This window comes from Bemisia tabaci, chromosome 6 (assembly GCF_918797505.1).
Source record: "Bemisia tabaci chromosome 6, PGI_BMITA_v3".
NCBI lineage: Eukaryota > Metazoa > Arthropoda > Insecta > Hemiptera > Aleyrodidae > Bemisia > Bemisia tabaci.
The window spans coordinates 47,646,064-47,670,566 of record NC_092798.1 but is presented as its reverse complement, the minus strand read 5'-3'; the positions used below and the strand labels follow the sequence as shown (position 1 = coordinate 47,670,566).

The 24,503-nt window shown below is 39.1% G+C and overlaps 1 protein-coding gene and 1 long non-coding RNA gene across 9 annotated transcripts in view; one reads left to right on the top strand and one right to left on the bottom strand.

Annotated features, from left to right (window-relative positions):
• The window catches only part of cu (NADP/NADPH phosphatase nocturnin), a 59,871-nt gene extending 36,016 nt beyond the window's left edge, over positions 1-23,855 (top strand). For 6 of the 8 annotated variants that reach the window (XM_019042847.2, XM_019042846.2, XM_072301737.1 and 3 more), the window contains 5 exons: positions 14,826-15,016; positions 15,699-15,755; positions 16,932-17,053; positions 17,897-18,103; positions 19,622-23,855. In XM_019042847.2, coding sequence (XP_018898392.2) covers positions 14,826-15,016; positions 15,699-15,755; positions 16,932-17,053; positions 17,897-18,103; positions 19,622-20,113 — 1,069 coding nt within the window. In that variant the 3' untranslated portion in view covers positions 20,114-23,855. Of the gene's footprint in view, positions 1-1,280; positions 2,978-3,188; positions 5,951-14,825; positions 15,017-15,698; positions 15,756-16,931; positions 17,054-17,896; positions 18,104-19,621 lie in introns of those variants that run through there. The other 2 variants (XM_019042848.2, XM_019042849.2) reach the window with 2 other exon arrangements.
• LOC140224870 (uncharacterized) lies at positions 14,696-16,924 on the bottom strand. The gene is made up of 2 exons (XR_011900081.1): positions 16,320-16,924; positions 14,696-15,003 (listed from the first exon to the last, which is right to left on the bottom strand). It is a non-coding gene; the product is annotated as an uncharacterized lncRNA (long non-coding RNA).
• Positions 23,856-24,503: the final 648 nt, after the last annotated feature.

Here is a 24,503-nt window from a genome sequence, read left to right as displayed (position 1 = left end):
GGGATGGGCATGTATAAATCACTCCTGTGACTCGATTTTGGTTTTCTTTTTCAAATTGCAAAAAAATGCATTTTGTGACATATTTGTAGAGATTTTTATGAAGGGAGGGTCATCAAGTTAAAATCGCACGAAATAACGGAGGATTGAATTAGCTCCCAGGTTTTCCAGGTCCGGGTTGGGAGGACTAGGGTTAACCAGAATTTCTGAGGAACACGATTCGCAGAACGAAAATAACTGGTCTTCGGTTGATCAGAATGTTAAAATTCGTACACTGTACATACACTGGTCCATTGCGCTACTAGAGTTAGGCATGAGAATGTAGGAAAAGTGAGATGGAACGAGCGCTGCAGAGACAGAGTGACAGAGACACAAATAACTGGGATTTCATGCCGCGGTAAAGTGAGGGTCGCAGAGTCGACGCACAGTGCGGCACCCTTATGGACGATGCGGACCAATATCGGTAAAAGACACTTAACTTTAAATCATGAAGAAAGTAGCACCAACGCAGGAAAACTCTTTGGCCCTATCAAAGTAAAACACTGTAGGAATAAGAAAATGTTATATCTCAGGATTTTTCGCGTAATTTTCGAGAATTGTTCGTGTGAAGTTGGCAACCTCGAATTAGCCCTGTGTTAACAATGTAAAAGCAACGTGGAATACCCAAACTTTAACTTCAAATATTTCCGATAGTCGCAAAATGGCGTAAAATTTTTTTGGTAGGATCGAGGTTGGATATCTGGTGATTAAGAGGTTAAGGTTCAGTTACACGATCAAATTGAGCCATCAAACTGAAGCTCTGATTGGTGGAAAAAGACCTGAGGTGAGGATGCGACCAATGAGAGGCCCAATTTGATCGTGTAACTGGACCTTATACCACCCAGAGCATTTTGCGTTTCAAGCAAGACAACTTCATTTGAAGTTGACGTCTTTTTCCCGTGTGTTTGTTATAAATCATGCAGCGATTTTCGACCCATTTCCCGCCCACTTTCTACTCAAATTCGAAGTAATTTCAAGGGAAAAATTGGAAAATGAACCATCATTGCGAGTGAAATATCTCTAAGATAACAAACTCCAAAAAATAATGTTCAGATGTCGAGTTGTGAAGTTTTTATATTTGTCCATAGAGGGCCCCACTGTGCGGCGGCGCGGCGCGACGCCGTGGCTGGCGCTTGCGGTGAAAGTAGTCGCATTGCATAAGAGCACATGGCGCGAATGAAATTGAATGCCATCATCGTTTGTGTTTGTGTCTGTCGCGGCTCGGTCCGATCCCCGAGGCGTCATCGTCAGTCGAAGTCGGTGTGCGGAAGTGATGACCCGCGCCGCGGACGGAAAACAGAGTGCGTTTTTTCCCCGGAAAATATCGGCTCGATAATCGCCTCCGCATTTCTTCACTCCCGCCATGCCTTGCACATTTTTCGAGCCGTCACTTATTTCCCCCGACGAACCGCTGAAGTCTCGGTGAAGAACTGCTACTCGACGCCGGGAATCGTTGTTTCTCGGACAAACAAGGAACGTAACTACATTCCAAGGTTGCAAAATTGTCGCGAATATTTACATTTTTCACGAAAATGAACCTGTGCAATTCGCGTCTATGATATGTTTAATTTTGGCATGAGATCAGAGATGAAATCAGTGCAATTTTCAATTCCACATTTCCAAAATTCTCCCAGTGAGAAACTGATAACGGACACCAGGAATCGTTTTTCCCGGACTAATAAGGATCGTAGCACCATTCCAAGGTTGCAAAATAGTCGCAAACATTTACCTATACATGTTTCACAAAATTGAACCTGTGCAATTCGCGTCTATAATTTGTTTAATTTTGGCATGAGATCAGAGGTGAAATCAGTGCAATTTTCAATTAAAAATTCCCAAGATTCTCTCAGTGAGGAACTGATAAGGGACATCAGGAATTTTTGTTCCCCTGACGAATAAGGAACATAACACCATTCCAAGGTTGCAACTTTGTCGCAAACTATTACATTTTTCACAAGAATGAACCTGCGCGAATTGAGTCGAAATTTCGTCTAATTTTTGCATAAGATCAGAGGTAAAATCAGTGCAATTTTCAAATAAAAATGCCCAAGATAATCCCGGTGGAGGTATACTTTTTTACGGGACATTTGGCAACCTTGAAATTAAGTTAGGTTTTTTTGCAAGGGAACGAAGAAATGACGTAATCTCAGCTGTCTTTCATTTGTCGATCATTTGGAGGTCTAACTGTAGCGTAGTTTCTCTACCCCTTTTCCCCAACATAGAAAGGCTCAAATCGAAAAACTAACGGTAAATATTCGAATCGGACCCTCCTGTGTGATTTATTCTTTAGGAAGGACTAATTCAGTTAAATTCATCAATTAAATTTTGATTCACCTGGTAAATAACGCAATTAATGCAAATTAGTGCATATGGTCGTAAACTTTCAAACAACAATAACACTGGAGTAGATAAAAAAATTATGTCGTGATATAGGTCAGAAATGTAGTTTTTATTGATTAAAATTTATCGAGGACCATTCATAGTCCGCACATTTTCTCTCAAGTATCGAAAATTTGAACAAAGTTTTGAAACATGGAATCAATTAGTGGCAATAACGCGCAAGTTCGTATGATGAGCGGGTTTTGCACAAGTGCAGTTACAACGTGAAATGCGAGATTGACAAACAATTTTCTCATTTCCAGTGATGACCATAATGGTGATCACAAATCTCGGAGGTGATATGCCGTGAAAAATTCGATTTTAAAAAATTACATCGCGACAGAAAAACTCGAATTTGTTGATGTTCGTTGAGTTCGGGTGGATAAATCCGAATTCAAGACCGAAAGTCAGAATTCAATCTAATGAGCGCCAATCACAGCAGAGCCATGCCGCGTGGCCTGTTAAGTCAGGTGTTCTCTTTGAGCGGATGGAGACACTTAATGAAGAATGCAGTTATCAATGTCCTCTGGTTTATTCTCACATTGGCCGTCTCTCTCAAGAGGTAATTCTTTCTTGCCTTTCAAATACAGATATTGTTTTATTCTTCCCTGAAAGGACGCAATTTTTATCAATTTATTCCATCAGTAGCGTAGCGTGCTTTGCTATGTATGTAACATATTTTTTTTTTTTCATCAATTAAAATGAGATGGTCCATACAGAGTGTGCAAACATTTCAAAATCATGAGTTGAAAAACGCTGACTCCGCGAGATTAAATATTAGAGCCTAACACAAAGTGGAGCGGCAACGCATTGGCGCCTACAAACCTAACAGAGATACTCCACGCATTGCGCGACGACGCACTGGTGCCTACAAACCTAACAGGGATACTTCACGCAATGCGCGTTTCGCGCTCTCTGCTCGCCCGCCGCGCTGCAGCGTGCCACGGCGTCTGAAGCAACTATTTTACACCAGAGGTATTGCACGGTATTATAATAAATTGAAGGCGCTCCAACATATTAAGAATGACATGCATCCTTCAAAAGTACGGAGCTTTCCTCGCAAAATAAATCAAGATACTACGGCACAAAAAGAGAGCGGTAGTCCAAAAACTAACTAAGTCCTAGTATCCGTATTTAGTACATAAACTTTATCGTCTGGCTGTTCCTTAATTGCCATCGGCTATAAAAGGCTATAAGAAAGTGTACAGCCGGCTATAGAAGCTATTGGAAATCTTACAGCCGGCTTTAGGTCTATATATTTTGGAACACACATTCTACTGCCAATTTTTACTAGGGTTATTTTTCCTCCTTTTGTATAGATCATTCAGGTTTAAAGCCACAATTTTGTTTTCTGTAGGTATAACTCTGAAGAAAAGTCCGCTGTCTTCGTTTTTCGGTTTATGTTTCAGGCTATTTTTAATTCTGCATAGCATCCCTGTAGTTCCTAATAGCAATAAATAGTCCTAATAGATACTAACATCAATAGAGATGTTACGCCCATGAACTCCCAGACACACTGTCTGAGGTTCCAAGGCCAACCCCTTATCATAAACTATAATTTTCTCACTGCATGCAGTTATCTATATTTTTAAACATGTTTCCTAGACCATTCTACATACATATATGATGTCATTTAAATGTTTTTCATTCATCTGGACTCGCCGCAATTGGCGTTATAGATGATAAAATATTCTAGACAAAAAAACAAGCTTTTCAATTTGCGTCAGCTCCTTGACGATTTTTATCCTCAAAAACGTCATGAACCTCCGATGTCATTATAAAACTGAATGAACATTAAAATTGCGCAATTATGCTCTGATAATCGAAACACTCGAAGAGATAAAATATTAAAGGTGTTGTTAAGTTCATCTCAGCTTTAATAACATATTTTCATCGCTGTTTCGCCATCGGAGGAACGAACTGCATGATACAACTATTTCAACTCCTGTGCAGCTGAAATTGCATATGATTCAAAATGCAGGCGCATTGACCTTTTTCCTTGGAATTGTTTGAATATTGACAGCCATCTGTGATACGCTGAGGGAAGTTTTTTAAACGATTTTGTAAAGGAAGTGAGAAAAATAAAAGAAACTCTTTTCACAGAAAGAAGGACTTTCATTTATTTGCGCCGAAAGAATCGAAAAATGCGTTAACCGAGACGGATGGGCATGGTGTCCCTGTAATTTTTTCAGCAGACGAGTATACCAAAGGACTGATAATATATATAGAAAATTCTACAGAAATTTCTCTACTTAGCTAACAAGTTCAAAAGTATAGACAGTTGAGTATCAGGGGAAATTTTCAGTAAAGAAAAAAACGGATTCTGGAAGTTTCGTGGTTTTGCATGTTCTATTGATTTTTCGGCCATGAAGATTTGCACAATTTAGCTCATACGATCAGCAACACTGCAGGGTCTTTTGTTACTTTCTGCTGAAATTTATTTATACACACGAGGAAAATGCGCCCTCGTTCCATGCAGCTGTGCCAATTTTATTCGAATTTGTATGACTTCTATGGTAATGACCGAGATTGCTCGCTTCCCAACACTCTTTTCTTGGAATCTCGTTATTATTCGACAAATCTGAATAATGTATCACATTTTCTGATGTGCTTCTACTCAGCAACATTTCATGGGAAAGGGGGCAGGGGTTTTCTTGCGAAGACATCGTCGATTTTGAAACCAGCAAATTCACTACATTATGCGAATTATGTTACAATTCCTTTTTTCGTTATCAAATCTGTATTCTATACAATATTTGTTTATATCAGAAGTCTCGTATTTTTTGAGCTTTGCTTCATGTCATCACCAACGTAATTTTTTTCTCTCAGCAACTCCGAAATACAATACACGATTATTGCTGACTTTTCAACTTTGACTTACAGCAAGCCAGTCCAGTTGATACTCTATTAAAGCTTTGATATGAATTGATAAGCTTTCTGCGAGGAACTTTGACCCAGAGCAAATCTCCGCCTTCGCGATGGGTTTTTTTTGTGTATTTTATGGGTGGGTGGGGGTGATAAGCGGACCTTGAAAAAACTCTAATCGCCAATCAAGAGTCAAACTCTGGGTACTTATCAGGATTTAGGCCCAGCGTGGACCTGTTTTCCGATCCGTCTCTTATCTGAGGCTCTATTTACTTTTTTCTTAGACTCACGGCGTGGGTCAGTGAGGTCATCATGGGTTGGATTTTTAATCGAAAGCTCCGGTGAGAAAGCCTTAGTCTCAATCTGAACACAGTGAAGTTAACTCTTTTGATCTCGCAAGCTTCTCTGCAAACGAAACACGCTGAAACTCGTACCGCGATACTTAAAAGTGCTTAACAGTGGTTTAGGCGGTTGAAGAGGAATCATTTGTGTCATCTCACGACGTGTCGCTCATTAGCAAGTTATACTAGACGTTTTTTTCCCGATCGATACTTAAATTAAATTCTTTGAAAATGGAGTGTGTACGGGCTCCTTTTGTTCAGGAAAATTTCAATTTGCAGATGGTCAACATGGCAACCATGGCTCTGTGGCTTCCACCGCAACCACACAAGTATGTTGTTGTGATTTTTTTATTAATAATCTAATTAACCTATGAATTAAATCGATATTATATCGAATGATGGTGATGCACCGATTCCTCAATACCTAGTTTTCACAGAATTTCAGCTTAAGCAAGCCTTTGAACGAAATGGACGAAAAAAAAGAAAGAAAGAAAATATGTAGGATGATTCTTGCACAATTATTTCGTTAGAACAACGCCGAGTGATGAAAGGAGAGCATAAGGAACATTTCCTAAATTGCGTAAAAATATAGATGGTCTTGTGTCACTTTCGGTTGATACGAGAAAAAGAACCGAAATAATTCAAATTTTGTGTTGATTATGGTACGACTTTTGATTTTGTGGCCAAAAAGAATAGACAAAGTGGAGAGTTCCAGAATCAACAGGAGACAATCATCATCAACTGTTAATCAATCATCATCTACTTTCTGCTTCTCTTCGCATATTAATCGAACTTTTTTGGTGATTTTTGTCTCGATGCATCGAGGTAATCTTTACTGGATTTTCTCCACGGAAAAATACTTTGATATTCACATTGAGATAAGGTGCAAAAGTCAGAATGTTTCCTCGCTCTCGTGCTCACATCTGAGTAACTAAAAACGGGAACGAGAAATTAAAGTCGCCTTCAACTCGGTGGATACAATTTGAGCGGCTCAGGAGTTGAATTAGTGGTATCGTATCGATCATTTTGGCTCAGTGCGATATTCAAAAGGCGAAATACCTCAATTCTAATCTTCGTGTTTTCACTGACCTCCTCAGTGGAACGTTTAGGAACTTTCACTGACTTCTCCTCGCAGCAAAATATTGTGATATTGACATTATAAGTTGCAAAAGTTAGAATTAGCACCGTTTTGGCGCACATGTCTCTATACGGGTCATTTACAAGTTTCAACTTCATACGTACAATCGCGGTGCTTCAAAATTGCATCGTTGTTTTGAAATTAACATTTTCCTAGTTTCTTCGTAAGAAACCAGAGAAAATTCAAGGATTTTTAGCGCCAAGGGTATTTTCCCAAAACGTCAGGGGAAGTCAGAAAAAAGTCATGGAGTTTTGACATAGAATAACAAATTTTAACGCCATGGTAGTGCATGAATTATTCTCATACATACTTATCATAATTACCGCCCATTTGCTAACGTAGGACCGCAATCGCTCTTCAGCCAACTCGTAAAATTATGCAGTGATGCGGTATTGAATTATTCTCCTCAGTGAATCTTGCAAAACGGAAACTCTAAAACCCGTTAAAAAGATGTCACCCTGATTACAGTCCGTGAAATGAGTGCGAAATATGAGTGTGAAATTTCATGTAAACATTTCCTTTATGAAAAAATTTCCAATATCAGCAATAATAGCAATGAACAATATAATAAATGCATTTTTCTGTGGCCTCCTTTGATTATATGTGTTCATTCACTATTCTTGTCTTGAATTCGTCATCTACAAACTTCCACCTACAATAAAGCTCTATATTTCTTTTGGAGCAATTTATGAAATGAATTGCTGTCCTCGTGAATTCAAGTTAAAAATACGATGATACGGAAGAGATGTCGGATTTAAGAGTTCAAAAAACAGTTTTGAATCTGTTGAATAGATTGAACGGTTGGAATTGGACGTATTTCTGCCAAACGGAACTATGTGCATAATGACATGAGCCCTGTTTTGCATACATATGTTATTATGGGTCTCAGGGCTCATGTCTTAATGCACATAGTCCTGTTTGACAGAAATATGTCCAAATAACGGTTACGATTTTGAGAATTTTTAAAAAATAATAGTCGACAGATTAATGCGAAATTTTGACGCAAGATGGAAAATTCACCATCGCGCAAATCCAACAATAAATCAAGGTTAAACGTTTATAAACGTGCGACTGCTTATGCTAATGAACTGGATCTCCATTGTATTTCTCACCGAAAGGAAGAAAAGTGTAAGAACAAGTGATAAGATTCGGAATTAAAACTCTACTTATAATCTGCTCCTCTCTCTAAAACCACTTCCTTATTCTCGGGTCAGTAGAGAGAGCACAGGCCGGCCGGCCGTCCCATAGGCACGCAGAAGGAGGTCAAATGATGCACCCGATAACATGTGTCAATAACTCGCGTCACACATTCTACAAAATACATTCAGATAATTCCCCTGCACGTGTGGGCAGAGGGCAATGGGAAATTTTTTTTTTTTTTTTTTTTTTTTTTTTTTTTATTCAGTAAAATACATGTTAAAGTATTTACAATGAGATGTATAGACCCTCATGTGGGTCTTTTTACATCCTCATGTGGGTCTTTTTACATACAATGGGAAATAGATGTTACATCAGAATCCTCGGGCCATTTTATGTAGAGAATACAACGGGCTCACGTGGATTGGAAAATGCATCGATGCATCGATCGATGGCCAAAAATGCACTTTTCCACTCGAACAATGGAGAATTTGCAAGGGTCTGAAATTTGATGAATTTCCTGTTTAAGTGGAATCCTCTGAGTGAACTGAACACGAAGATACCCTTGATTCATAAATTGAGCAATTATTAGAGGAGATATGACAAAATAACCGATTCTGCTAAAATACATGCGTTTAAATGGGAAATGCCGCCAGATGACGTCACAAGGCGGCACATTTTCTCACTTTTAAATCAATTTTTCTCCAATTTCCCATGTCAGAAAAAAATTATGAAAAATATTGCGAACTCAGCTCATTAGGCACTTTCAGATGAAGCAATAAAAAAATTGCGTGCAAATTCTCCATTGGAGGTATCCATTACCCGCGACTCAATTGAATTACATTTTGCCATCAGGAACTACTATTTCGGGCTCAACTGTAAACCCACATATTTTCGAAGGAAATCAAGCTGCACGCACAAGTTGTTTACGAATTGAACCTCAAATAGTCCTTCCTCATCACTGAAAAAAAAAGAATCTTAAAGTTGCCGCTAAAAAGTATTTCTTCTTAAATCAAGAATTTTGCAGCTTCATTTATACTACTTTTTTGCTTATCCCGAGTATTATTTTTCTTGTATCAAGAAAAATTCATCTTCAATCAAGATAAAACAAATTATTGGAGGCAAATTCATAAGAATCATCACGCTTGAGCCAAGCACCTTTTTTTCATCTGTGAGTCCAATTTTTTATTTACTGCTCTTTTCGATTGCAGTTAGCAGTTATAGTGTGCAGGCGCCAAAATCGCATGCTCTGATCTAGGGAATCGGGACGAAAAAGTGTGCCGGGATTCCAGGCCGGCTAAAGCTGTGCTTACACGGGCAGAGCGTGACGCGAGGTTGGCAGTGGCGTGGCGTGAATTGCGATGTATCGATTGTTATGCCATTTAAACCTATGGAAAAAGATCGATTATCAGGGTGTTCGCAGCGAACACCTTAGTAATCGATTCTTTACCATAGTTTCAAATGGCGAGATATCGATAATCGATTATTCACGCCACGCCACTGGAGGTTGGCTGCGCGATGCCAACATCACGACAGGGCGCAATTGTAATGGCTTTTAACCTTTCTCTTGCCACTGATGGGGTGATTAGCATTTCTACGTCTTTGAAAGACTAAAATAATCGAATCCGTCGCGCATTTTGCGTCTGTCGCGCGGCCAGTTTCGTGTCGCGCTCCATCTGTGTGATCGTGGCTTAAATTGCACTCCGAGACGGTTACACCTTGCACGGGGCGCCAACGCCCGACTTCCGACTCGATCGCCGAATCGATCGGTGCTGCCATTTCCCAGAATTAATTCCGGAATCCGAAACTTTTCAAATAATTGGAACTTTTCCCGGAATCTTCTGAATCCCCGGAATTTTCAGCTGTTTTCGGCATTTCCTCGAAATTTAGGGGTTTTCACCAGTTTGACCATTTATTTGATCAAATTTAGAGACTTTTCGATCAAATTTGACGATCTTTGGAACTAAATCCGGGCGTATTTCTGAATTTTTCGCTGGAATTTTTCGTCGGAACTTTGGCAAATCGGAATATGTTTCCGGGTATCGGAAATCGATACAAAAAGCTACGGTTTTATGAGTAGCGCCCGACAGAAAGTCCACCGCACCTGCAGTCAACCTCACGACCGGCTGATTATTGAAATCGATGGACAAAACGATAGATAAAGAAGATATTGGGAAAATTGAGCGATCCTACTTGTTGAAACGAGTGATTGACATAGACTGAGGGGAAAAATTATGAACTAACAGTAAGGTCTTTCGTAGGTTCCCATTAATTAGTCTATCACTTACTTCCTTTGTCCATTGCAATCACCCGCTTCCACCTCAGGTTTACTCTACCCTTCATTTCGCCAGAAAAAAGTCTCTTGGTCTCTGAGTCTTGACTCTTAAAAAAGTTGAAAAGCTAAAATACTCTTGATGCAATCAGATTTGAAACGCTGGAAAGTGCATTTCTTGGTTGCGGTGTCTCCGTTTCTCACTTAACGTTTCATCCACTATAATTAAAGCTAATGCATGGAATTTGTTAAATATTTTACTGAAATTTCTTTGATCATTTCACAATGCTAAAAGCTGACCGTTTCAAATTCACCCAATACAACCAAAAACTCCCTTTCTGCAGCCAACGCCTCACTTTTGATTGAATGAACTAAATCCGATCAAATGAAGAGGCTTAGTCCGATCTCGATTTGAAAAATTCGATTATATCAAAAGAATTTTTTCTTTTCAAATTTTTAAGATTCTGGACTGTGTATCCAAGACACTCTCTTTCCAGTGTTGTCATTTTGTCTACCGCTTTGTCTTATCGATTTCAATAATCAGCCCGCAGGTGAAATGGTTTCGTTGTCCGTAGCTCCTGATTTGGCTATATAGTCTCCTTGTGAATGACAGGAATCAGGTTTAAATTAATCGAATTTCGTCGCGCTGCCGACTTGGCGTCGCGAACTACTCGTGGAACCGCGACTGAAGCCACCGCTTTCCCTGTCAAAAGTCCTGACTTTCCGTCAACACCCCCCTCTCTCCCTCCACCAATCGGAAGGTCGAGGTCCCTATTCTGCACCGCTCATTATGCAGGCAGACACTCTTCACGGTACGCGGCAAGGGCCGCAGTAAGCATGAACCCTTACGAGTTTCGAGGCTCATTGTGAAGTGTACTCCTCGCCGTCCATCGGACAATGGTCACCTTTGTAAGGCCGTACGTCCATCTTTAATTTTCAACGCACTGTTTAACTCGTCACCCTTGGCAGCGAGCTTTGCACGAATGGAAAATATCGTAATTTTGGGAGATTAGGGGGGAGGAGGGGTAAAGGTCTTCGGTCTCGCATGAAGGGTACGGTCGAGTGACTAACGTTCAATTTCGGTGATGAGGTAGGAAAAATTTAACCAAAATCAACCTAACTACATCAGAAGTTGCCTAATTTTCTCTCGTATTTTATTTTTTAAATAGGAAACTAGCAGTGGTCCCATTGCATGACCATCAAAAGTTCTGGAATTTGGAATTTTTTGGTTTCAATTGCTACCATTCGATTACCGTCAAAAGTCCCGGGATTCTTTTTAAATTGTTTTTAAAGTTCCCGAGGAATTTCCGAAAAATGCAAAAGATCTAGAATCTTTGGGGATTTTCACAAGTTCCGGGAAAAAGTCAAGGAAATTTCACACGTTCCAAAATTTGGAGCTTATTCTGGGAAATGAGAGCTTTTGGAACTAAACAACCGGGGAACTTTTTTTGATACATTCCTCATGATCCTCATTTTAACCTATGGTTCATAGAGAGCATAGAGAAAGGTGAATAAGTTTATTGCTCCGTAAAGAAGTTAAACAGGGGTGAAATGCAGTTGCGCTGCCTCTGGCAAAATCTGACCAGTTCATAGACGTTGAGTCCTATCAACAAATTTTTATGTACCTAGGAAAATGTTATCACAATCTAAAGGAGGGTTCAAAATAGCGAAAAATGTTTCCACCATGCTTCTCTGTATTGAAATCGACCGATTGTCCCTCTTTTAGGACCAAAAAATAGGGTTTTTATAAACAAAAGACACGCGATTTTACCCCACCGCTTTAAAATCATCAACTTGCGTATTTTATATTGTAGAATGCGGCAAAGTCACTAACTCATTTTACTATGTTGTAACATACTGCACAATTTTTCTAAGACTTTATCAGCACCATGAACACTTTTTTCGATACAAATTGAAATTTTTTCAAAAATCTTTTTCGGGTACGGGTTCCGCACCCGTTTCAGTCACCTGAAGATGGGCGGCCCACCCGCAATGGTCATCGTGAGTAAAGAATATAAGTAAGTCATTTCAGTATAATCGGTTTTTGAAAAAATTTCAATTTGTATCGAAAAGAAGTAACTCATTTTAGCCAAAATTGTCAGTTAGACGGCATTTTTTGTTAGCTTTCGACGGAAAAATTTGCGTCAGATCCAACTTGAGAGGGAAGGAGGGGCTACACCGCTATCCGTTGTGCGCGCAGCGGATTCGAAATGACCCGGCGCAGCGCGGCGTGTCGCGGGTCGGTGGCGTGGCGTGGCGTGGCGCGAAACGGCGCGGTAGTCGCAAGTCGAGCCGGAAGGAGGAATAAGTGTGAGTTACTTGACCTTCGCTTTGCCGAGCAACCCACAACGATGCCTCTTCTTTGCCAATAATATTTCATTTTTCCACCATTCCTTTACAAAATAAACGCATCGGACTTGAGTTGAGTGTTCCTACGGTGTGGGAACACATCCATCAAAATCCTCGAGTGCAATACGAAATGCACTTCACTCCGCTTCGGAGCCTTTTCTTCACCAAAAGGCTCATAATTGAAATTGAATTTGATAGATAAAGCTAGAGTACCTCTATATCGAGAGTATGGACAGATGTGAAGCTCCTTCACCGATGCCGCTGCGAATAAAGTTAGGGCCCAGAAATGCAGCCAACCTATAAATATCAATTATCCACAGCGATTAACTAATTCAATTGTCACGCACCGTCGTTTATAAAGCATGTATTTGACTTAGCTTTTGCATAAATTTACTCATTTTTGTGGAAGAACGCTATTTATGTACATTCTTGACAGTCTTGGTTAGAATTGGAATCTGCAGACTGGCAGTAAAATTTTGTGTGTTAGAAGTTGGTTAGAAGGATGGCTGCACTTTTGGGCCCTAAGCCCTCCTTGAAACGATCAGTCCATACTCTCGCTATACAGGTATACTCTAGATAAAGCAATATAGGCAAAAAAAGACGATTGAAAAAAGGAGCAATCCTATCGGTTCAGGGTTGCCAGAGTAAGGAAATACCGGGAAAACCGGGAAGTGTCAAGGGATTGTAAAAAGTCAGCAAAAACCGGGAAATGTCAGGAAAAATGACGAAAATGCCAGGACAATTTTTTTAAATCACCTTTATTTGCTTTCTAGAATGGATGTGGAGTTTCGAACAACACATTTTGACCGAAAACTATTTTTAATTATGTCTTTTTAACCACCGGCCATATCTTCAATTTTCAAGAGATTTCACAAAAAGTGTCAGTGAAATCAGCGAATTGTCAGGGAATTTCATTTCCGAAGTTCTGTGGCAAACCTGATTGGTTGAAACGGGTGGTTGTTCAAGAGTAATGAGGAAATTGGTGAACTAACTTTAGGGTCTATGGTTTACAAACCGAGAATCATTAGTTCATTTACGACTACTAGTGGTGTTCCATATGAACCACTAATCGGTTTATATAGCCATAGATTTTTCTCGGGGATTCGTTAACACTCGTCCATTTGTTTCTGGTTGTCCCTTTTACGAGAGAAAAATGATTGGAAGTTGGTTCAATTTATTTCTCATTTGACGTTCACAACTTGACAACAATGATTTTGGACTTGTTAGCGTAGCGCATCGCGGTGTAGCCACAAACTTTCAAAAGGCTTTTGAACCAAACAGGCAAAGCGTGTAAATTCACGAATCCGCAAGGCCGTGCACCAAATTTTCACCGTGCACAAAATTAACATGGATGTCACGATCGGTTGTCAGCATATTTATAAGAGCGATCGTGAATAATCAGCCCGGAAATTTAAGGTTTGTCCCGGAAAAAGAAGGTTGCATCGACACTCAGCCAACTTTGTGTCTCACGCTTTACCTGTCTGAGTAGTCGTGGAATATAACCGTTTTGCATTTAGCATTAGAAAATGTCGCGTGTGAGCGCTTAGTGTGTTTTTTCCTTCTTTTCCTAGGCATAGTATTTAAATCTATTTCATGCATTATTGCGAGGAGAATAGAAGAAATAAAGGGAACAACTCCGAAGCCCTACGATGCTTCCAAACCTTGCACGTTCACATCCTTTTGGAAGTTCCGTTAAAGCCCGATCTAATATTTTGCTCTGTTTAGTATTTTCCCCGATTTTTTTTTTTTTTTTTTTTTTTTTTTTTTTTTTTTGTGGAGGTAAAAATGAGGAATTTTTATAGTGGGTATCTGCAATAACTCTACCGCACTCGTAACATCTCAGATAAAAGAAAATGTAACGAAAAATCGAAAAACTTTTTCGCCCCGGAGACCGCACAAGAAGATGATCAAAAATTTCAAAAAAGACTCAAGTGCACGTCAAATTAATTTAGTTGCGAACTAAATTATTCGCAACTAAGTTATTTGCAACTATATCAATTCAACGTGCACGTGAGTCTTTTTTAAAACATTTTTGATCTCAGAAAAAACTTCAGGAAAGCATGAAAACAAAATATTACATACACTTGTAAAGCAACGCATCTCATGATTACCTTTTTTTCAAAGAGGAAATTGGAATGCTGCTTTGCTATTAGGCGTACGTTAGACATGAATTATAAATACATTTTTGTTTTATTTTTGAAGCATTAAAATTGTAAAACATTCTTGCTCTTGATTATGTTCTGACGCTTCTCATGAGCTTTCGGGGCAATTGAAGTTTCTTACGAGTTTGATAATTTCTTTGTTGCAGAATGGGGAGTTTCTCCTCGGCTCCGAAGATCCTGAACGAAGACACACAAGACAACGACGTGGATCTGCCGGAAAAGATGAGTCGAGAGGAATTGATCGATCACTGTGAACAGAAATTGGAAGGGTCTCCCCGGCTGGTCAGGCGCAAGTTCACCCCTGTCCATAACATGAACGGCAACCTGGAAGACAAAGGTAGATTAACTTTTACAATATTTGCACCAAGTTTCATACTGAGCGCGTCAAGAGAGAGAGGAAGAGTTCGTCACATTCCGGCCACAGTATCACAAACGCCATGCGACGTTTCAAAATTTCCGCCGCCATTTTATTTTTTCATAGAGAAATTGTTAATTGAAAGTGCTTGGAAATTTCACTGAATTTTATCGGCAGCACAGAGAAAGTTCAGTGGAATTTTTGGGCAGCTTCGTTGAACCATTTCTTTGTAAAAAAATAAAATAGCGGCGGAAATTTCGGAACGTCGCATGGCGTTTGTGATATTTTGCCCGGAAGGTGACGAGTTGAAGTTTTATCCTTCCAAAAAACTCACAAGTCCAAGCAAACGTGACAAGAGATGTTACAAATTCCTTTTGGGAATCAGCGTTTCTCTAGTCTTAGCACTTTATTTGAAGATCGTTTCTGAAAAAATAAAGACTTTCGGGGTTTTTTCTTTATATATACACAAAATTGCTCCTCATGCGAATAAAAGCACAATTTACTGTTTAAATGTTCCACGATAAAACGCCGTTAATGAGCTGATAATAGGAAGGAAGTGCGATGAAAGCATATTTAGGTATACGGCGATGAGTACATTGCAACGAAACTGGACGTCCACTTATTTCCTTGTATATACTGATCGGATCTCTTTTAACTGTTTCAGATAAGAACTCGGATGATGAAAGGATTCGTATTTTACAATGGAACGTTCTTTCACAAGGTGACTATCATGCTCTTATTATCTAATTTCTAAATTTTGCATTTTATGAATAACCTTATTGACGATAAACAATACATAATTTAAAACCTCTTAATATGAATAGATATTACACCCCGTTGGCGTGCGTGTTGCATTCTTAAAAATTGAAGGCACTTTCCCTTATCTCACTTCTGCAGGCATGGGGTTCATGGCTTCTGCAGGAACTTCACGGAAAAAATGAAACTGCTGATTCACCAATAATTTTGTAATTAAAAAAGTGTCCGACATGTTTCGATGTAGATTTTACAATAAACCCAAGTGGTTCAATTAGCTTTCCTATTGCGAAAAATGTACATTTAAAACATGTCGGACAATTTTTTAACAATTAAATTGTTAAATCAGAAATTCATCTTTCTCCGTATTGTTAGTTGTTGCACTCTAACAAAATAACAGGGTATCTATTTAATTTCTATAATCTGCATAGGGAGAGTATCAATAGTTAGATCAGAGTACTCTAAAGCCAATAACTGAATCTGTCATTCTGAAAAAGACTCACGCGGCAGAAAAGGAACACGCTCAACTTACACTAAACGTGTTATAACCAAATCGAATTGTTGTCATTGCCAAAATGTTCGATCCTCATGCCGCGATGAAGGGTATGACTATGATTTTAGACGGACTGAAACGTCTAAATAACCTTCATATGCGCACTGAGATTGTGGGAGAGCAAAGAATAAGAAATATTTGAAGGGCCGAAAAGATTGTATTAGAGAATTTGGAAAGTTATAGAATTTATAAAAGAGTAGTCACACTTGTGCCAGAAGGGCTAGAGAGGGCACATCGTACATGTGCGGGTCAGATGGTAAAAGGACCAAGATTTAGGGGCAGCGCAAGCTTTTATAGACTTCCTGACGTCACAGGTGGTGAGACAACAAGTCTACACGCTATTTGCTGGCTATAATCAGTGGAGCTATCAGCTGCAAGTTCTGTAATTAAAGTAATGGGCGATTGAAGGTGATGGCTGAGAGATAGAAGTGAAAAGGAGGAAAGTGGATCAAATCCAGCCATCCCTAATGAGTTACTGAATATGCATGAGAAATTTATAAGTTTAAGAAAAGAATAAGTTGCAGGTAATTCAATACCTGTGACACCTCATTTGCAAATTGGTTTTAATTCTTATTTCTTACACTTTTCCAGCTCTGGGTCAAAACAATGACAGTTTTGTGTGCTGCCCTGACGAGGCGTTGGAGTGGAAAAGACGGCGCTATCACATGGTCCAGGAAATCGTCTCGTACAACCCAGACGTAGTCTGTCTCCAGGTAAACACTAAAAGCAACTGTGAGAGCGAATTGAACTACCAAGAAAGCTGAAATGAAGAAAAAAAGATAATCAAAGGCTAGCAAAATTGAGAAAAACATTTAGTAGCCAAAATAAAATTTCTTAGGCTATTGAACATTGGTCAAAAAATCAACCTTCCTCCCCTCCAAGGTACAGAGTTATCGCAATGCAGGAAAAAAACAACATATTTTTGCAAAATTGTACACCTGTAGCTCAGAGAAGTTGGACTTTTGGATTTTATCTTCAATGGACTAAAAACACTTATTTTGATTTCTACAGGGTGTTATAAAAGAAAGTATTCATCTTAAATATCTTTTGAACGAATTTGAAGGTCGAAAAACACCAAAACCAGAGTTCAATATTTTTGAGGGGGACGTCATTTGCGAATATTTGCTTCTTTAGGCGCCCTCAAAAATGTTGAGCACACGTTTTGTTCAAAAAATATTTAAGGTGGGCACAATCTTCTGAAACACCGTGTGTCACCTTTCCCTGGTTATCAATTCAAAGACACCCTGTATTCTTGCGTGCTAAGGGACAGTGCCTTATGAGTATTTGGATGTTGCAAAATTTCTGCCGATAAAAATAGAATTTTTTTAAAAAATGTATACATATTCATTTCTTATTTTCTCTCATAATTTTTTTACTTAATCTAAAATGCCTACGGACTTTAATAAGAAATAGTCATAACTTTTTCCAAAATAAATATTTTGCTCTTATTCTGCAACAATTGATTCGATAAAAATCAGAAGAATACGGTTTATAATAGATACGAGCCGTAAAAGCTCATCATCAAAACTGATTGTTACTCGTTTTGATTTCCACAGGAGGTTGATCACTTTGAGTTCTTGAAAAAGGCGCTGAAAACGCAAGGATACCAAGGCACGTTCTTTCCAAAACCAGACTCACCTTGCGTCTACATCAAAGACAACAACGGTCCCGACGGCTGTGCCATATTTTTCAGGGAGGACAAATTCAAGCTCATCGATACTCAAACAAGAATTCTAGAGGTCTGGAGAGTTCAATCCAATCAGGTAAGTTTCGATTCTCGATTTGTTTTGATTTTAAACGAGAACGATGTATCATCGATTCCAAGACGCGGAAACGTGACTTTATTCTGAGGTCGCTAAATTAACTCAAAAAATTTGATTGCTCAATTTGTCCAAAGTTTTGCTAATTTTTGCAGCTTTCAAATTTAGTAACGTCCTTCCATCATCTCAATGATGGATACTTTACATGCACCGAATAGTAATTGAAACCAAGGGTGTCACTGCCAAATCGGATGAAGTCATGAACTTCATTTTTCAAAGCCCGCTGTCTTGGTTAATATTGAACACGGAGGGTTGCTATTTGGACAGATTTGATTAGTTTTACCTGATCTACAAGAAGCAAGCATCAAAATACGATTCTGAGACCAGTGAAACTGACCTATTCCAATCATCGGTTATACGTCACATTTCCTAAGTTTGCACCTTGTCCAGTGATCCATTGGACCACACTTTGCAATGGACTACCAGGCACGGCACGAATTGAAGAATTCTGATACATGTTTCGTAACTAAAATTTCACGTGGAACACAATGCGCACAACAAAAATTTCCGAAATCAACTACTAACGAGGATATTTAATGATTCTTGATGCGTGAATTCAAACCACCCGCTCAGAAAAACTCAATGCTCTACGCGATTCACATCGCGCGCTAAACGTTATCATGACAGTCTCTGCGATATAAAAATCTGGCAACCTCAATCTTGACGCTCTGGCTCAGCCATAGCAAATTGCGTTTAGTTTAAACATTATATGGTGGGAAATGAACATTGCTCGGTTGAGAAGTTTGCTGAAACCGTCGTTGTGCGCGATTTGACTCACGTGGAGCTTTGAGTTTCTTGTGAGCGGGCAGTTCAAATCCCGCGTAACCAATGTGAAATAAAAACGTTAATATCCTCGTTAGGAATTTGTTTCAGTAATTCTCGTTGTGTGAATTGTGTTTCACTTGAAATTCTGGTTAAGAAACATGTATCAGATTGCTTAAATTCATACCTTGTCTAGTGGTCCATTAGGAACTATAATTTCTGACTCAGCTTAGAAACATCGTATGCACCATTAGTTTCCCTACGTACGTAAGTGATTTTACATATGATCCAGAGATTGTCGTTCCTAATTGGACGTATTTCTATCAAACAGACCTAAGCGCCATAGGGTGAGGAAGGTAGAGGGGGGCTTGGATTGGCGGCGGAATCGGGCGTTATATTCCGTCCTATACTCGCAATGCTTTTCCATGGCGCTCAGGTCCGTTTGACAGAACGCGCTATCCGGGATTCTGAATTCCTCAAAAGGAACTCAAATTGACGCTTAGTTCCGTTTAATAGAAATACGTCCAATTAGGAACTATAATCTCTATCCAGCTTAGAAACAACGTATACACCATTAGTTTCCTATGCACATAAGCGCTTTTACGGATGATCCAGAAATTGTACTTCCTAATTACAAAACTGGCTCCAACTGAACTCCAAACGACTAGTCCTTCACTAAGCTCGGATCTGTGATTTCAGGTGGCGATCCTGGTGACCCTGGAAGACCGGCGAAGCGGGAAGCGGGTGTGCATCGCGACGACGCACCTGAAGGCCCGCAACGGGGCGCTCCTCTCGACGCTGCGCAACGAGCAGGGGAAGGACCTCCTCGAGTTCGTCGACGCCAACGCCCGGGGGGCCCCGGTCATCCTCTGCGGCGACTTCAACGCCGAGCCCACCGAGCCCATCTACGCGACCGTCATGAACCACGAGTCCCTCGCCCTCGGCAGCGCCTACTCCACCAAGCACAACCAGGAGCCCTCCTACACCACCTGGAAGATCCGCGAGGAGGGCGAGGTCTGCCACACCATCGACTACGTCTTCTACTCCAAGGACCGGCTCAACGTCGAGGCCGTCCTCAAGTTCCCCACCGGCGAGGAGATCGGCCAAGACCGCGTACCCTCCCTCAAGTACCCTTCCGACCACTTTTCCCTAGTCTGTGATTTCTCTTACAGGGACCCAAAATCCGAATAAGGCTGTACTGTGATCCTTTCGAGGGGGAGAAGAACACGGTTGATTTTTGGCAACAGGATCGCAATATCGCACGTGGCTGACGTGCGTCGTGATTTGAATTACATTTGGCAAGAAGGAACCTCTATTTCTGGCTCATTTTAGAAACACCATACATGCCACTGGTTTCCTATGCAGATACGTGCTTTTATGGGAGAACCAGAGGTAGTGGCTCCTTATTGCAAAATGTAATCCATTTGGCAATAAGGAACCACTATTTCTGACTCACTTTAGAAACACCATATGTGCCACTGGTTTCTCTATGCAGATACGTGCTTTCACGGAATGACCAGAGATAGTGGTTCCTTATTTCAAACGATTTATAATCACAGTGATAGAATACTACGATGTCCACGGTCACGGTCATTTTGCCGTAAGCACTCTAATACTATGGTGCTAATGGGTCTCTAGACAAGGTACGAATTAAAGCACAACGCTGTGTGTTTTCTCTTTAAGATTCCGCAAGGAAAACAAATCACACAACGGGAAGTCGGAAAATCAACTCCTGAGCAAGATATACGTGTTTTCTATCAAGATTGGTTAAATGGCAAAAATGCAAATGACGTCATTTTTATAATCGAACTTTCATTTGGATGTATTTCTGCCGAACGGAACTATGTGCATTATGACGTGAGCCCTGTTGTGCATACAGTCTTATGAGTCTCAGGGCTCATGTCCAATGCACATAGTTCCGTTTGGCAGAAATACGTCTATTTGATCTGTGTCTAAAATGCATGTTGATATCTCGTTCGAGGATTGATTTCAAAACTTCCCGTTTTGTGAATTGTTTTCTATGTAAGATTTTGAAGAGAAAACATGCGACGTTCTCCTCTACTTCAGACCTTGTCTAGGGGTCCGGTTCATTAATTAACTCATGAAAACCCGCGGCGCTACTACCGTGGATTTCCCTGTGACAATACGACCATGCAGCCTTAGAATAATCGTGTTTTTATCCCCCGTGTGCCTGAGTAGAAATCCTTTCAGTATTGCTCTTTCGACAAAACCGTCAGATTTACACGAGATCTGGTCTAATAGTAATGCTGAAACATTTCTACCCAGGTGACTCTCAGAGCTCGTTCACAGAAATTAGTTCCGCAACTCGAAGTTTTCCTCGCAATTGAGGCCATGTAACTAAGAATTTTGGGAGGATGAACTTCATACTCGGAACGAGCTCAGAAACCGAGGCTGTTTTTTGTATATAGCATGTGTCAACATTCCTGATGCCATTTACGCAATTGACCATCTTCATCACAAAAGGTGATGTATTGAATGGTGTCTCTGACAAAGCAACGTTTCTGTAAGAATTTAAACCCTGGGGTTGTGCATCTCTATACAGACCTTCTAGACTCTGCGTGATTTACTGTGCATGATTCTTACAGTATTATTATTTCATATCCGTAACTACTCCCACGATACAAATAGTCTGTGCATGTCAATTCTGTCCTTACTTTAATCCGACAATAGGGCCTGGTGTATCTCCTGATCTTGCAAAGATATTTTCTGAAGTGAACGTCAGTTTGAGTTCCTGACTGTGTACCAACCTTCATTTCCCGGCACGAGAATCATAAATTTATGTTTCAGGTCTTTGCTCTGTTCAAACACCACTTTATTTCATCAGTGTCATTTTTGAATAATGTTAAACACCCAGAAAACCAATGCGTTTGAGGATGGTTTCTCTTAATTTTAATCAACCTTTATCAGTAAAGTTACGCATAAAATAGACCGTCTTTCAGGATAATCGAGCTCACAGCAAATTCGTCCTCTTTAGTTATTTTGAATCGATGAGGATTGTGGAAAAAAGTGCGTGGACAAAGAAAGATATGTGTTACCATGTTACGTTTCTTCGCATTATTTTGCGGTGATTCGTAATCTTTGCAGTGTGATTTTCAAATAGAGTACGCTTTTTGCACGCAAGCAATAATTAAAGAGAGACACGATTCAAAATGGTAACATCTGATTTTACCGTTCACGATGAATTGGATTTTAACGAATCAATATTTTAAAGTGGACTTAATGTAAATAATGTGTAACATATTTAACATCGATAACTTAATTTCAGGGGCTGATACGTTGAAATAATTGAGAGAGCAAGATATTCACTGTCTTACGATTTTATTTATTTATTAATTTATTTACTTATACTTGGTCATCATCAATTATGTATTGTTCCGAAACTATTCATGCACTTATGTATGAATTGACTTGTCCTTGTGTTTATTTATTTATTTATTTATGTAGTTTTCATGTGTTACACAGGCACTGGCGATTCTTAGAAATTGGCAAGACGGTTTTATCTATCTAACTCCATTATAAATAGTCGATTCTTGTTGACCAATCATTGAAAAATATCAATTACTTTACACATATGTAATTGGGTGAAACCAAGTGTTGTCAAAGTTCTAGAATCAAAAACGTATACAGGTGTTTGATTTGTTTAATTTTGGGTAATCACGAGAACTAAAAATAATCTCCAAGTAATAATTTATCAAAGGGAAATCAGGGTGATGTGTTTTGACGTTTTATTCTTGTATGATACAATTTACATTTGGAATATTGAAGACAAATTACTTAGTAATGAGACCCTTTTTTATAGTGGCTCTATTTTTGTTTAGTGTAATCTTAGATTTGTTAATGATGTAAGATCCAAAAAGTATTCATGTATTTGATAGCACAAAACATGTGTAGATTTTGAAAAAAAAGCAGCTATTCGCTGCACTTTAGAGAAAAAAGTTTCCAGGTACCATACGCGGACTCGTAATTTGTGTGTTTAAAACGCAACCATGAGCAAGCGTATCTTGGACAACAAACAAATCCAAAATTATGAAAAATACCCTTTTTTTAAAAAAAAGAAGATTGAAGGAGAGAGGTGAGGAGATGACAGGAAATTTAGGGGCCTATGCACCGTACAATTCATGCATCAAAAGGAACATTACTGAGAGGTGATTCATATTGAATGTTGCCTTTAAAGTTCCTGCAAAAATAGAGGATACCACACACTATACTCCTATGGTAAGAGCGGCGCGGCGCGGATAGTATGCACACTGCATTCCTCGCAAGATTGTCAATAATCTTTTTCATCCCCTCCTCGTCTCTTCTGCTCTTCACTTTTTCTTTTTAGCAATGAAAATTTGCTGCGCGAACAATTTTTTAAAAATTTATTAGATATCGATTGCAGATTAAATGATGCAGAAAAACAGAGAAAGCGTTATAATTATGTCCCTTTTTTATTTGCAAAAAATAAAGAGAGTATATTTATATTTTAAGGAAATTTAAACGGTAGTAATCATCATTATTGTTCTTTTGGAAAGTTTTAGGACTATGAACCTTTAGTCTTTTTTCTTCATTATTTGTATTTATGGCTGTGATATTTATTGATTTTGAATAGAAAACGTATTCATAATTATTTTGATTATATATTTATTAAAAGTAATATAATATTAATAGGCGCGGGGTTATTCAAAGAAACTACCCTAAATGAAGGAGTATCAAATCCCAGCGTTTTTAATACAAGTAGGCTTAAATGTTTATTTGGAAAGTATGTATTATATACATTTTGAAACCCATACATGTGACTGTCTCATGAATTTCCTCTGGTTCTGAGAGGCATTTCGTGAGACTAAGTTTTTCCTTGTATGAGTTTATTGTTGTTTTATATTGTAAATTTAATAATGTACAAAAAATCAATAAATGATTATTAAAAAAATTATTCATGTTCTTTCTTTTTCTGTTGATTGATGTGCTAAGGCACGCTTAAGTAAGTCGGTGCTTGACATAGATCCAGCAGGTTGGCAACACTGGCTTTGCTCCATTTAAACCTGTGTTGAATACTCGATTCTTCGATCGATCGTTGAATCGACATCGAATGACCATGATCGAGATAAAGCATTGATAAGATAGGGATTTATCGATCAGAATCATTCTACATATAACTATTCAACAATCGATCCGCTGGTGCCTTCAAGAATCAATTCATTTCCATAAGTTTAGAGAGAGGAAGCGATGTTGCCAACTTCTTGGATCCGTCGGATTGCCTGGAGCAGGCAAACGCCTGGTCCACGAAAAACCAAAATAAGTGAGTAAATAAGGCAAATATGATTTTTTTCAGAAAAATTAGAAAATTTATTCACTGCTTCAACATCTGTTTCCACGAAAGCAAACGTATCCGAATCAGTTTTTCTGGCCTGGAAAATTACTCGATTTTAAAAAAACGATCGAATTTTTCACAAAACAGTGAAAGCTGTTGTATAAAAACTTTGAAATTTTTAAAAACTCACGCTTTCACTCGGATAAATAATCTATACTTTGTAATATAATTTATAATTTATACCTATTTATAACTATAATTTTATCTATT